The following is a 15,954-nucleotide window of genomic DNA, read 5'->3' as shown; positions in this document are numbered from 1 at the left end:
GACAGCAGCTAAACAACTTGTTCATGCTTTTGTCACTTCACAACTTGATATGGTAAACTCTTTGCTATACGGGCTACCACAAAAACAACTCCACAGGCTCCAACTGATTCAAAATACAGCGGCACGAGTTGTTAAAAAATTACCAAGATATGGACACATATCAAATACTTTGGAAATATTGCATTGGCTCCCTGTTAGGTACCGCATTGTTTTTAAAATATTACTCTTTGTTTTTAAGTCTATAAATGGCATGGCTCCTGAATATATTTCTGACATGCTTAGGCTGTATGTTCCCGGACGTAATCTGCGCTCTAGTGACTCGCTGCTTCTACATCAGCCTAAGTCTCACCACTCATGGGGTGGCAGAGCATTCTCCGTTACTGCTCCTCGTCTGTGGAATGCTCTACCGAGCTCTATAAGATTTTGCAAAACTGTTGATACTTTTAAAAAATTATTAAAAACACATTTATTCATTAAGGCATATGGAAATCATGAGGTTCCTTAAAGTTGTTTAGACTTAGAATTGTTTTGTATACCTTTTCCTGGCCAGCATTATCTTTGGGGTGCCTCTGTCTTGGTTGTTGTCTCTGAGCACCCGGTCGTCTGTGGCAAGGCAAATGTGTATCCTGTTCCTTTGTTTGGTCACCTAGGTAGGGGTCCGGGACCGCGACAGAACGACAACGGATGGGGACCCTCCAAAGAAATTGCATTTTATTTGCCAGGAATTTGTATGATTTATTTCTTTTTTATTTTTAAATGCGCCTTGAGCACTCTGGAGTGGTATGTGTGCTATACAAATCTTATTATTATTATTATTATTTCTAAAATCCGTGAACGCAAAGTCGTAACTCTCTCTATATATGGCTCTGTAACAAACCAGAGCCATATATAGAGAGAGTTACGGCATTGAATGGATTAGAAGCCGTGTTTGTGTCCAACTATTCCTATGTAGCGTATGGAGTTGAGTCTTTTGTTTTGAAAATGTATAACGTTCAAAAGGCTTTAATTATCGAATTTAATATCAAAACAATCAATTTGATTAAAGGTTTTTGTTAAAATAATAAAAAAATTATAAAGTTACTGCGAACATGATTTAAAACAACAAAAATAGCAATTTCGGAACGGCTCTGGTTGTGCGCTCCATGCACGCTCTACGCGTGCGCGTTTAGTTTGTACAGGGATTCTCTATAGCTAGTAATGCATTGTTTTTACATGTTGTTGTTTAAAATCATGTTCGCAGTAACTTTATGATTTCGTTATTATCTTAACAAAAACCTTTAAACAAATTGATTGTTTTGATATTAAATTCGATATTTAAAGCCTTGTGAATGTTATACATTTTTTAAGCAAATGACTCGAATTCCATACGCTACATAAGCATAGTTGGACACAAACATGGCCGGCGTGCACACCACGTGACTTTCTAAAATCCGTGAACGCAAAGTCGTAACTCTCTCTATATATATGGCTCTGTAACAAACACAATCTCCTGTTTATATACAGTTCACTATGTGGGTTGGTCGGTCGATTGTTCGGTTGAAACACTAACTTGAGCAGGCGACTGCAGCCATGTATATGGCCTTGTTTAATGTTGGCAGCGCATGTATGGAATAGCCACGATATTACAGTAATATTGTCGCTATTCTATCAAAATTGTAAATTTTTTTCTTAAAGACTTTTTGTAGGCCTACCAAACATGTTGCCAAATGTTACCGTGCATGTACAAATAATAGGCACTCTTGAGCGTAGACGACGACCGCCAGTATATCTCTCTCCCTCCCCTGTCACGCGGCGCGGGGCCCTTCTGAATCGCTTGGCTCTGGTGATACAGCATAGGCCTTCCTAGCTAGAGGCATCGCATTCAAACGCCGCGCAAAAGGTATTGCTTTTAACACAGCCATTTTAATCCAATTAAAATGTTATTTCGTTAAACAATTAAATTAGAAGTTTAAATGTTATTTAGAGTTTCGAAAATGCCACTTTTAAGTTTAATTTGAACTGTCTTTTTAAGGTTATATGCCATTATTTCTAGTCGTTATCCGTAAACGGTAAAATTCGAACTTTATCGTCTTCAAAAAGTTACGACGGAATTTCACGCTAAGCTCCGCCCACTTTGTTGAAGCTCATTCATTATTAATGAGCACCGTCCTGTGGCTTCCCGTCCTGTTTTGTCAAGTCCCTATTAACATTTTTAGAACAGCAGCTAATCATAAAACAATCATAAATATGTACTTTTATGATATTAAGTATTGAAGAGACCGTTAACAAAATGTAAACAATCAAGAGACAACGTATTGATATAATAGTTATATAGTTTAATATTTATAACTTATTTATAATATGAAACTAAATGATGATTGAATCATGGACAAAATAAGTAGGAGGATATTATATCGACGGTGACATCAAACGAGTTTCCACCGAGCTATCCTATGCAAAAGCACGGTTGCCAAACATGCTCTTTGAACACCATGTATGTTGCCGCTAATCAAGATCAACAACATTTAGAAATCGTATGCGCAATATAATATTACTCTATTGATGCATCTGCATCGAGTGATTGAGAACAAGATATTGCCATACAGAAATTTGTGATCTTTTTGTGAACTTTTCTTTTCTGAATTATTCTGCCTAAATATGTTTTAATAAATAAAAATAAAAAATAAATAAATACAACTATTTTGATTAAAATCGGACTACGGAAAGTTCACTTTTTTAGGAAATGTTTTAAGTAGTTCATAATTATTATTAATAAAATGTAATTTTTATTTGAATTATCTTCTTCTTCAGAAAACCTCCGAAAATTTAAAATTACGTTACAATACTAAATTACGCATTTGACCATGTATTTATTAACCATGTGCCATAATTTAGTTTTAAATACAGTATATGACAAAGCACCGTTTTTTTGTGTGAATCTTTTTGATGTGATTTTATTTATATTGTGGTGCCTGGTGATTAAATTGAAATAGTGTATTATAATGCTTAGGTCATCTATGTCACAGCCAATCAGCGGGTTTAATCAAATTAAAACTGAGGTCTCTGATCTGGGTTGGCTGGCTAAATCGTCCTGATACGTCACTAACCGTTCCAATAGTGTTTATTTTGCAACATTGTTGGCGGTCCGTGTTCTGTCGGCAGAAAAGATGGAACGTTGGCATACCCTTGTACTTATTTTGACTATGATTGAAAAGATAAACAAAAAATTGTTATTATTTTATCGAAGTAATACATCGAACGTATCATAAGAGCTTTTTAAAACTATGCAAATCCTATATTTTTAAAAAAAAACCATTACGCTTCCAATTTTTAGTTTAGAGAATCATCTATGTTTATCTTCCTACATTCGACATGTCACTTCAGCATTACCATCACCTGAACGCGTGCCTCAGAATAATATGTGTGTGCGTTGTTTTTACATTTTCTACATTTCCAACAATTAGATGATTTTACTAGGCCTGCTAACCACTTCAAAATCACAATATCTTCTGAATTTTTTAAATGTACGTATTACCTATTATCGTCGATAACAATTGACCTAAAATGTAAATCTAGAAGAAAAAAGAATAAAATGTATATTTCTCTTGGATGCACCTTCCATTTGGTCGAGTGCCACTGTTGTAAAAGTGTAATCTCCAAATAAATTATTATTATTAAATGCATTGTGGGTTATGATTTGCATAATTGAACTGCTGTTTATATATCGCTTATACTCTTTAATGACCGTACACACTTTCTAGAATTAAACAAAAGATTATTGATTGCAACAAAAATACAAAAACCAAATGAGTAAGTTTTAATCGTTATTCATTCATTCATGTCTGACGGCTTGACTTTATGTATTATAGGTGTAGGTTGTAAATTTGTTATTATATCAAGATTGATAAACACCTAAGTAAATTTTTCTTTGCAGATGAAGTGTGTTTTCTAGTCCAAAGTATGATAGCATTATTAGTTGATGCTGTATTTACTATTTGTGTTTACTTCTTGTAGACACTAATTTGCTCTTGACCTATGGAGAATTTTGTACTCTGTATTATTTTTTCCGAAATAAAAGATGAAATGAATGAGTTATGCTGACATTAGTTCTTCCATTGTTGCTGCTGCTGATGCTGCTGCTGCTACTACTGTTGTTGCTGCTGTTGTTGCTACTGATGTTGCTGCTGCTGCTACTGCTGTTGTTGCTGCTACTGTTGTTGCTGCTACTGTTGTTGCTGCTGTTGATGTTGCTGCTGCTACTGCTGTTGTTGCTGCTACTGTTGTTGCTGCTGATGTTGCTGCTGCTGCTGTTGTTACTGCTGCTGTTTTTGCTGATGTCGTTGCTGCTGCTGTTGTTGTTGCTGCTGTTGCTGCTGTTGTTGCTGCTGTTGCTGCTACAGGGGATAATGCTACTGTTGTTGATGTTACTATTGTTGTTGCTGCTACTACTGTTGTTGTTGCTGATTTTACTGATGCTATTGTTGCTGCTGCTGTATTATTTTTTCCGAAATAAAAGATGAAATGAATGAGTTATGCTGACATTAGTTCTTCCATTGTTGCTGCTGCTGTTGTAGCTGCTGATGCTGCTGCTGCTACTACTGTTGTTGCTGCTGTTGTTGCTACTGATGTTGCTGCTGCTGCTACTGCTGTTGTTGCTGCTACTGTTGTTGCTGCTACTGTTGTTGCTGCTGTTGATGTTGCTGCTGCTACTGCTGTTGTTGCTGCTACTGTTGTTGCTGCTGATGTTGCTGCTGCTACTTTTGCTGTTGCTGCTGTTGTTACTGCTGCTGTTTTTGCTGATGTCGTTGCTGCTGCTGTTGTTGTTGCTGCTGTTGCTGCTGTTGTTGCTGCTGTTGCTGCTACAGGGGATAATGCTACTGTTGTTGATGTTACTATTGTTGTTGCTGCTACTACTGTTGTTGTTGCTGATTTTACTGATGCTATTGTTGCTGCTGCTGCCGTTGTTGCTGCTGCTGTTGCTGCTATGATTCTTGCTACTGATGTGGTTTATGTTGCTCTTTTGCTGCTGTTGCTCCTTTGCTGATGTTGCTGCTACTGTTGTTGCTGCTGCTGCTGCTGATATTGCTGCTTCTGTTGTTTTTGCTGCTACTGTTTTGCTGTTGCTGCTGCTGTTGTTGTTTCTGCTGCTGCTGTTGCTGCTACTACTGTTGTTGCTGCTACTGTTGTTGCTGCTGTTATTATTGATGCTGCTACTGTCGTTGCTGTTGCTTTCCTGCTGTTGCTGCTGCTGTTGTTGCTGCTGCTGATGTTATTTTTGCTTCTACTAATGCTGTTGGATCACATGTGGTGCCCGCATCATGGTTTTATGTTAATGATTTGTTTATGGTATGATAATTGGAGATAAATATGAAATACATGTGATGTTGTATATTTATTTACCAAATTTTCTTATAATACTGGAGAAATCTAAATACAGGTAGCCTACAAAGAACGGGTGCTTAAAACAGCCAATCAAAATGTAATGTCACTGTTATCAAGTTAACGTCGCCATAATTATCTTTGCTGAATCTTTTTAACTTATTATAAACTGCAGTTGTTTTGGTTTTTGGTTTTTCCTTTTCTTTTGCATAGTTGTGGCCGTATCCATAATTTAAAACTAAGAAGGCGATTTATTTATTCATTTTTTAATCGAGCGGGTGGGATAACTAAATAATTAACTAATTTTAACTTACCTAAAATTAAACTCTTGGATAGCTGGCCCTAGTGGTAATTCCACACGTGTTATTTGTACGGGATATCTTAAAGTAACCTCTCATTCCCCAAGAAGTACCCCAGCTAAAAGAAATTCTAAAATTATCCGTAAATATGTGGCAAACTGTTTCAGAAATCTGTAATTAAGGAATTCGCGCCCTCTATATCGTCACTGAAAAGATGTATGCGCAACATGCATAATTTGATCAATCACATGCGGTAGTTTTGATGACTGGCAAATTACTTTCGTAATAGCTTACTATGTGTATATGTCTGGTTTTCTATTTTCACAACACAGTGCTTTATGTTCATAATATCCCAGTATAGTATATACTGTAGTTAAAACTTGGTCCTTATATTATCAGGGTGTACAATGATCTTATACTCACCTGTTTTTAATCAACCAATAGGGTTTACCGGATTGAAGATCGTCACCGTAACCAACAATCAAGACTCCATGATTCAGATATGTGCGACTGCATCTTGGATCAGAGTAAACTCCTAATAAGGCCGTATTTTAGCAGCCATAACAAAATTATCGGTTAATTTTCTAACCAATCAGATAATTAGTACAACAATAAAGTGCGCATGTGCAGACATTCACGAGGCAATAATTTGTTTTAAAGACAGACTAAGATACAACAAGAAACCGGCTTTGGCATAATATAATCGTTTTCGTTAATACGTATAATTTACAAGTTGTGAATTTAATAGCATTAGGCTATACCAGTATTGCCATTTTAAAAATGTATGTATATTCAAATCGTACAGTTGTTCAACTCCTTATGCCAGCTTCAAGTTCTATGCTAGAACAAACAGTTTGTTTCTATCTCTCCTCTTTTCCTTTCTTTCCTCCACACTCGCTGATTACATAGTTAGGCCTACTATTATATTATTAAACTAATTCTTTTTTTATTTTATCTTTTATTACGTGGCGGAAATTGCATAATGATTGATGAAGGCATGAAGTACTCGCCATAGTGCATTACTGACGATAAAATACTTAAACTAATACCTTGACGATATGACCGGAATGAAGAGGAACGAGCATCCATCATAGCCGAGATTGGACCAACAGAACCCACAGCGCTCATTAGTGATCTTTCATTGTTAGAAACGTGTCCATAACTGGTAACTGTAGCAACAACTAGGCTAGCATTGTACTTGCATACCCCAGACTACAACATTTAAAATAAATTAAGAACACTATGTAATGTCGTCATAGATTTGATGAGGTAAAAGTGAAATACTGAATAAGTCATTCTTCCCTAGTATACACCAAAGAATATTATATCACAAGAATGAGTAATCTGCGATTTTCCCTGTAACAGTAATATTGTCCATGTGGTAGGGCGTCGCCATAAGTGTGGATGTATCTGGGATGTATACAACTTTTTGTGACGGTTTCAATAATCAAAGGCTAGACCACCGGTAGTATTTTCATGATAAAAAATGTTATCAACTACATGCCAACATCATGTTAAATACTATTTGGATATTTAATTGTTCGTTTTATGCAATTTATTTAGTAAAAACTACCGTATAAACAGTTTGCTTTATCAACCGGGCGCTACGATAGCGTGACCGGGCGTGTTGGTGTTTACGCGTTTTCACGAAGGATTGTTTAATAATATTCCTATATTTAACTTGTTTCTGGTAAAACAAATAAATGTTAATAACATTTAACATTTTGTCCTATTAATAACATGTATTTTATACTAATGTATATCATAAAAACAATACTTAATTTACCGGGCGTAGAGTAGTACACGGCAATGGTAAAGAATAGGCCGTGCTGAGTAACGATTCGTTGATTTTTGGTGTTGCTGTGTTAGGCCTTTTTTGTGAACTAACTAAGCATGTTAGTAAATAATTGTCTGTAATTAAACGTGAATGTACACTAGCTTGTTAATAAATATGTATTATAAAATAGTTTACAATTGCAAAAACTATTATCATAATTCTATTTAATGTGACATGTATAATATCTATTAAATCAAGTCTTATTTAGTATGTATACATCCGCCCCTATGACAGCAGGCATCACTCACTGGAGCTCTCTGTTACAAATTTCTCATGCAAAAATCGCGGAATACTCATTCCTGTGATATATATTCTTTGTATACACCCGACGATTGTATTCTTGCAATTTGATTGGTTAATTACGCATCAAGATTCACATGTCATTTGGAATTAGATATCTAATGGTGATTGATAATTAAAGCGCTTTATATAACGCCAAACTAGATTCCTGTCATTTGATTGGAAGATTAAGATTAAGTGTCAATCCCTCTACAAAGCGCAGTGAATTCCCAATTTTACCGGATGAAGCGCGACGCCTTAAACGACAGCATAACAACAAAGTTTTGCGCATACTCCAGTGGCTTTGCACACGCGTTCCAGTGAAAGCGCGGTGAATTGCTATCAACCGCGGTTGAAGACCGGAACTATGCTCAACCTCAACCATAACAACACTTAGCGATCTCTTGCAATTTTGTTCTGTCGAGAGTGAAGATGCAATTACCAAATTACATGATTATGCAGACTGATAAAAAATAAATACCAAAACAAATAATGTGCGGTCAGGTAGGCTATAGAGGTAAATACCTTCTGTTGGCCTAGATGTTATAAAAAAATAAATAGATATTTCCTAACCCATCCTAGGCATACGTTTCAATCTCAAATGTAGCCTAGGCCAGGTGGGCGCTAGTTCCGTTTCGCACCTGTTTTTATTTCGACTTCCTTTTGACTCCAAGCTTGTTAAGTAACTTATTGTGAATACCACATCTTAAAATTGGGCCTCATAAGTACTTTTATGAAGAAGAATCACATAAATACAACAAATAAATCTTTTAAATTGATGATTTTACGGACATGTTTCTCGCATACCGTTCGCGAATTTAGCATCCTCGAAATTCACTATTTTCGTTTCTATGGAGCGTCAAAAGAGCAAATATAATAGATGGTTAAAAACTAATGCGTCTTCTGTTAATGCATCTATTATTGAAATACACGTTTAACTTTAATATATTTTGTCAATAAAATGCTGTAACATTTTACTGCTAATAATGTGCTGTTTTCAAATATCAACCGTCGACCCTAGGCCTAAATCAGCATCACTACCTAACCTAGGCCTAAGACTAAGAGTGTAATTATGATGATGAATTTGTCGATTTTCATTCTTAAATATTAACGAAAACTGCGAAAACCATGTACAGTATCAACATTAACATTTTTGTTGCATTGACATTGACAAAATATGTTAAAATTGAACGTAATTTTCACCAATAAATGCATTAAATATACGCATTATACTGAGTTTTTAGTCCTCTATTATGATTGCTTTTTTGGCGCTCCATAGAAACTACAACATTGAACATGGAGTATGCAAAATTCACGAACCGATGTGGGAGAAACACGTCTGTAAATTCATCAATTTAAAGGATTTATTTGTTACTTTTTGTGTTATCTCTTTCATAAAAGTATTGTTGAGGCCTAATTCTAAGGTGTGGTACTCACGATAAAGTTACACATTTTGAGTCGAAATAAGTAACAGGTGCGAAACGGAACTAGCGCCGGCTAGGTGCAGTCAGGCCTAGTTTATGCATTTCATTCTATAAATCTGAATGAAATTACAAGAACCTACTTAGATGTTATATAAAAAGCTGACATACAGAACTGTTTTGAAATGGATACTTTACTTTCATGGATTAGTATTATGGATATTTGATGTGTACTCTCTAAAGCTGTCTACACTAAAAAAATAGTGTGATGTGCCCGAATATGATAATGATATGCCCAAATATGGTATTGATGTGACGTCCTCGTGTCCATATGGGCACATCACATTTTGTTTGATAGGTGTAGACAGAAATTAAAAGTATGTTATGTTACTCATTGTGACGTTCTATGTATACATGTTTTTAAAAATGTCATCTGGCCGTACCTGTCCTTTATATGGGTAGTCTTTTTCTGATTCAATACCTTGAGCTTTAATATATTTAAAAGCGTCGTCCGGATATCTCCTAGAACTGTAACAACTGGAGTAGTCTCGAGAACAGTCCATAAGTTGCTGTTCGCTGAGAGAGATTAATTTGTAGGATCTCCTGAAATGCTGACCTTCTACAGAACCAGCCTACAGTATTTAAAAAATGGTATGATTTGTATAATACAAACAGTAATTATTAAAGACAATTAAAGCGTAACTAGAAAGACAAAAGCTTCAATCAAGTATCATAACAGATCATAACGTAAAAACGAAAACAATTAGTATACAATAATCATAACGATCTCAAAATGTCTAACACTTTAGTAAATAGAGAACAATTTCAACTTACTGCAGAAAATGCCCAACCAGATTGGCAATATTTCTTGAAAAATAAAAGATTTGAAACAATGTAATATGCAAACATTATAAAAATAAAAAATGATTACAAATTGTGTTGTTAAAATTTGTGACAGCAGTTTTTACACCATCCCACCATCATGTCCATCATGCCTACACAAACGCAATATCGTTATGAGTTAATCGTTGTTGTCGCACATCTAAAACTCACTATTAACGTACACGCGACGCACGTAAACAGTAATTTAGCTAAGCATAAGCGCGAATAACACGAATAGTAGTTTATGATTGGTCAAAGTACTTGCCGTTGCGTGTAACCCACTAGAACGTAACACAAGCACCGACGCAAGCGAATCGACTAATGACAAGCGGCATCGCTTAATGATTATAAATTATGCGTTGCGCTTACGTCATCGTGATGCGTTTTGGGGAACCATGCACGCGTAAGTGTACAAAAACCAATACGCATGATACGACGGGGAAAATGGTATAGAAACTACAATAAAATTAAAAGCAGAAAACGACATTTAAAAACTAGTTTTAAAAGGTATAAAAATGGAATATAGGCCTGTATTGTGTTCAGAACAGCATGTTCATCAACATTGTTGAAGAAATAAAAGTGAGAAGAACCAACAAAAAACAAAACAAAAATCTTACTTGGTCTTTTACAGGTGTGACGTAACCCCGTTTTGTCCAGTCTACTGCATTTTGAGCTTTAAAATTACTTGGCTCCTGATACATTGTTCCTGTAGTTGTGTTCATTTTTAAATAACCAAGGAAAAATGAAACAAATTCATCGTCCGTCTACAAAATAAATACCGTATAGCTAGGTCTACTCCAAATTGAAACAACTTTGGGGAAATGTAATACGAGTTATACGACTTAAATAAGCCTACCGTTTCCTTGTTGAATTAGAATATATTTTTAGACGGCGTTGAATTAGCCAGGTTTAAATCATTAATGTAATGTTAAGTAGATCCAGTATACAACATACAATGTGAACTAAGCTGTGGTGGAAATCGAATTATGCCTACCATGGTGCCTACTTAATCGAATTAATATTTCTAAAAGGATAAATATTTTGGCACACATGGCGTTTCATACGTATAATACTTTGAAGTCGATAAAAATATAATTCATGGTATGTCCTTCGGGTGCTATGATTGTAACATAATTTCAGCGTAAATTAATTTTATAGCGCCCTAAATACTTACCAGATCAGCAAACTTGTTGATACCGACAGTATAAGTGTGAAGTCCTTTTTCAAATTCGGCGTTGTGTTTTTGAATGAACTTCTGGTTGTCTTCAAATACAGATCGGCGGTATATTTCCTCTTCTGCGGTGTATGCTTTGTCTGGAAATACATAACGCATTTATTTGATATTTGTTCAGTAATCATTAGGACAATATGATTCACAACCAATATTATTTATGGCGGGTTTCCCATTTAATATGCAAAATGGAATAAGCCAAGTAGACATTGTAGGAAACGGTTTTAACATATATCGGTTGGTTTGATGGTCGGTCGGTCTGTTTGTCGGTCGGTAAACACTAACTCAAAGTTGCGCACGCAACTGCATTCATGTATATGGCCTTGTTTAAAAGAACCACACTTCCTAATTGTACAAATTAAATCATTATTTGTATTGCAAACAACTAAAAGACACATGGTTATATTTTAAGTCGCGTACAATGCGACTCTATAGCTCACTATGTCGGTCGGTCGGTCAGTAATCACCTCAAATTTTAACACGCGACTGGGCCAGCCATGTATATGGCCTTGTTTTGTTATAACTAAAAGTGAACGACAACAAAACAAATAATATATCATAGCACGAACTATAGTTTAAAAGTAATAGTAGTTTCTTTTTCATTGCATACGATACAAGACAAAACTGATCAAACGATTACAGGCAAAATATGGCAAAAGTTATGTTAAAACAAATTTGATAATAATGAACATTTTTAATGTTTAAACTTCTAAGAAGAATACAAGAAGATACATTAATTTCCTCTAGGATGCAAACTTCGCGTTGGAAATTTTCAAAATGACATAAACATATACAATTTAATTATCATCTGGGCTTTCTTTTGTTATACCAAATATAAATTACAGTACTTTCAACTTACCAAACGTCTTTTTAAACATCTCCCATTTCGGATTAGATTTTGCTACCGAAACACCAACAAGTAAAACACAGAGAAATATCTTCATGTTTCGTACGAACAGATTCAAATGCAAAACCTGAATGACAACGTCTAATAGTCTCATATAATTATAAATAATTGGTTTCAGTAGTCATGTGATATAACGCGTGATGGGGAGGAGTTCATTTGAGGGAGGTGCTTACTCGAAGAATACGTTTATTTTTTTAGTTTAATAATATGGTAACATTTATAATCAAATAAAACCCTTTAATAGATATAAAAAGTGGTAACAAGTAATAAACTAGTAAAGAATCAACATCCGAAACCCACAAATCCGCCATCACAAACCATGTAGCTCAAGAAAACCGCATCATCGACTTGGAGGGGGCTAAAATCCTTGACAGAGACTCTAGCCCATTCAAGCGTAGAATCAGAGAGGCAATCCAAATCAGAAAGAAGGGGGGGGGGCTAATAGTATAATTGTGTTATAAATATAATACAATGTTGTGTGTATAAATGTAAATTAGGAAGTGTGGTTCTTGGCATACTAAATAAACTTAAATTCACTCTTCCGTCTAACATCCTTTTTTCTTTATATAATACTCTAATACTTCCACATCTCTTTTACTGCAACATTGCATGGGCAGCCACTAACTCAAAACATCGAACTCTCTGTCCATGGACCAGCACGGAAACAACCAAAATAGACAAACTTTTCAAACTCCAAAAAAAGGCCCTTCGCATTTGCACTCTCTCAAAATACCTCTCCCACTCTAAACCTCTTTTTCACACCCTAAATACCCTAAACATTTTTGAAATTAATAAATTGCAAACTGCCCTCTTCATGTTTAGGTACTCAAAGAACAAACTACCATCCACTTTCAACGGTTTCTTCACTAAAAATAACGAACTACACAAATATAACACTAGGAACGCAAACAACTACATTTCCAAAAACTATAGCAGTAAGCAAATACTTAACTCTATACTACATACCGGTCCCCTACTCTGGAACTCTCTTAATCCGTCAATAACTAATAGCAAAACAAATAATACTCTAAAAAGAAACTACAAATCTTATCTAATATCAAAATATAAAGTAAATTAATTATTTTGATCATATTAATAACTTATAATTAGATTTAATTAGGCAAATCATATAAATACAGTTTGTCCTTCCTGTCGTCCTTGTCGTGTTTGTATCGTCGTACATGTCCGTCCCTGTCTGTCAGTAGCTAACCTTCACCTTATGCTTATTATTATTATTTTTAACTTTTTTATTCTTTCTGGTGGATCCAGGCTTAAAGCCCCTTGGGGTTTAAATGGTATTCTCCAGGCATAATGCAACTATTATTTACTTAATTTCCAACCACTTGTATCTTTTATATTTTGTATATGTTTGCATTATGTGAATAAATTTGAACTTGAACTTGAACTTGAATGTGGATGGGGGCGGCATTTGTTAGATGGTTGAGGGAGGGGGTGGTGATTATTATTATAAGTGATGTTTTATATGGGTGTTGGGCGTTTATTTAAATAAATACCATCCTAATTGGTATAATTAATACATTATTTATTTTAAATATTTTTTTAAACTAACTTCCGCGACACGGTGGACCGTTTCGGCCTAGGAAGAAAGACGTTTTAGACGGCTTGCGACATAAGCAGAAGTATCCCAGGGTCCTAACGGGACACATAGATCACAGTTATTCCTGTCAGCTTACTAGGCTATCGGGGTTTCACTCGATTTCTTATCATCAGTTCTCCTGATGTAATTTTATACACTATTCCCCACAATATACTCCGATGCTTTATGAAATATATTTAATTTGATCTTTATAATTTGCAGTATAATTTTTATTTTTGTCAGAAAATAATAAAAAAATTAAAATGGCTATCGCCACCACGTTCGATTGAAAATCTGCCGATGAAATCAAACCTTTTGTTTTAAAACCCTTTATAATATCTTCCTAAGATAGAAATATGGGACGATATCGTAATAGCAAGTACTAATGTTATCAAATCTACGTTTCGTGGTACAGATGAGACGAATGAGGTAGGTATCTAGGGCTGAGATTTGTCCCGAAGTTTTTCCATTGTGCTCGCCTATGTCATAATTAAGTATAATTTATATATAGAAGAAACAAAACTTATACATCGCCTGCTTGCCTGCTTAATGTTAAATATAATTTCTCTCTTTCTTAGCCTCAGTCACTTGAGGTAGAAACCTCGCGTCTTTAAAGAGTTAATATTTACCTTAATTAGTGCTATTGTATTACACTTAGTAAGAACGTGAAATATGAAACTAAAACTAAACAGAATCATTTAAATAAGGAAGACAATTGTTTAAATATTATCTAAACAGATTATCAACACGTGGTTACTAGTGGAGCACGTTGCAGCATTATTAATAGCATAGGGTTTACAATCGTTGCCATGTGAAACAAGATTGTTACTAGCTTACGAAAACGAATACGTGTGCGTGACAAATCCGTTTTCGTTATCGTATTTGTAGCGTTGCGAAACCTCTCTAATGTTAGTATACTGTATTTATATGAAGGATGAACTATGAATCATAGTGTAATGTATAATATAACTTACTCTGTATTTTAGAGCTGTATATTCAATTGTTTATTTTATAAGATTTCTAATTGTTTACGGAATCGGATTTAGGTTAACAAGTGAAAAACAAAAATCAAAGAAGCTTCCTTTTCTGAATATGTATAGGCCTACATATAACCATTAAATCGACTGTGATAACTCCAGATGGCGCCATATTTACAAGATCAATCGGGACAAAAAGTTCCATCTAGCAGGCCCTAGCGTAGTGATGTAAATTTGCATCGTCGCGCTAGACTCGGGGCTAGATGGAACTTTTTGTCCTGATTGACCTTGGAGTTATCGAAGTCGCTTATTGAACGCAAACACTACAAAACGAGTAGAGGGTAGGATCAAAGCATGCAGTTGTAATATCATAAAATGTAATAAAATTCATCAATAATGTGATACACGATTGTTATTAAATTATCAGACTATATTATTTAATAAAATTACCAAGATCAGACGACATCATACAGATTCAATTGTCACACAAAGTATTGACTGAGTAATTATTAATTGATATTAATTATTTTAGCATCAAAAATAAAATAATGCAAAGGATAAACAATTTGGTAAATGGAATTTGCAACAATAACAGAAACAAATTACATAAACTTAAAATTCCAATTGTTTTAATTTTTTTTTGCTTGTCACTGCTTGAAGTATACATTATTTTAAAATAACCCGTTTATTTAATTGTTTTACATGTTAACAGTTTTTTCAAACTTTATGACAGTAGGCCTAGATACTCAATTTGTTTTCAGTTTTTGCTTTTGTTAATTATTTCTTGTTTGTTATACGGTATGACATTATGTCTAGTGTAGTATATCTTGTTGGCCACTGGTAGGTTTTCCTTTTTGGGAGAGTGGGGATGTTGAAGTAAGTATGCTTCTAACAAATGTCAAAGTTGAATATTTAGCTGTATAATGTGTCAAAGTGTAACATTGAATTTTATAGTGATAACAAGTATAGTGATACCGGTTATATAGACGATGATGATAGTCATGATCTCTATAACTATAATAAAATTACGGATACTTTATATTAGAGAAACGAGGATAACGGTTATTAAAATAGACGATAATGATTACGAAACAGTAAAGGACAATTAATGCTCATTTGAAACAACAATATAACATTTTACATAGTAACGCAAAAAAATATATTTG

The 15,954-nt window shown here is 34.7% G+C and overlaps 1 protein-coding gene across 3 annotated transcripts; it reads right to left on the bottom strand.

The window, feature by feature from the left end:
• Positions 1-2,328: 2,328 nt before the first annotated feature.
• Positions 2,329-12,267, bottom strand: LOC140055056 (digestive cysteine proteinase 2-like). 3 transcript variants are annotated; one of them, XM_072100232.1, is made up of 9 exons: positions 12,167-12,267; positions 11,251-11,390; positions 10,694-10,840; positions 10,029-10,061; positions 9,638-9,826; positions 6,707-6,869; positions 6,081-6,192; positions 5,673-5,775; positions 3,084-3,180 (listed from the first exon to the last, which is right to left on the bottom strand). In XM_072100232.1, exons 1-8 carry the CDS (start codon positions 12,249-12,251, stop codon positions 5,679-5,681), a joined length of 966 nt encoding a protein of 321 aa, XP_071956333.1. In that variant the 5' UTR covers positions 12,252-12,267; the 3' UTR covers positions 3,084-3,180; positions 5,673-5,678. The 3 variants fall into 3 exon arrangements, with proteins under 3 accessions (XP_071956331.1, XP_071956333.1, XP_071956332.1); XM_072100231.1 differs by lacking the exon at positions 3,084-3,180 and adding an exon at positions 3,270-3,551; XM_072100230.1 differs by lacking the exon at positions 5,673-5,775 and having other exon boundaries at positions 2,329-3,180.
• Between the last annotated feature and the right edge of the window lie 3,687 nt (positions 12,268-15,954).

Source organism: Antedon mediterranea, chromosome 7 (genome assembly GCF_964355755.1).
Source record: "Antedon mediterranea chromosome 7, ecAntMedi1.1, whole genome shotgun sequence".
NCBI classification, from domain to species: domain Eukaryota; kingdom Metazoa; phylum Echinodermata; class Crinoidea; order Comatulida; family Antedonidae; genus Antedon; species Antedon mediterranea.
Note: the sequence above shows the minus strand (reverse complement) of the source record. Positions and strands in the feature narration are given on the sequence as shown.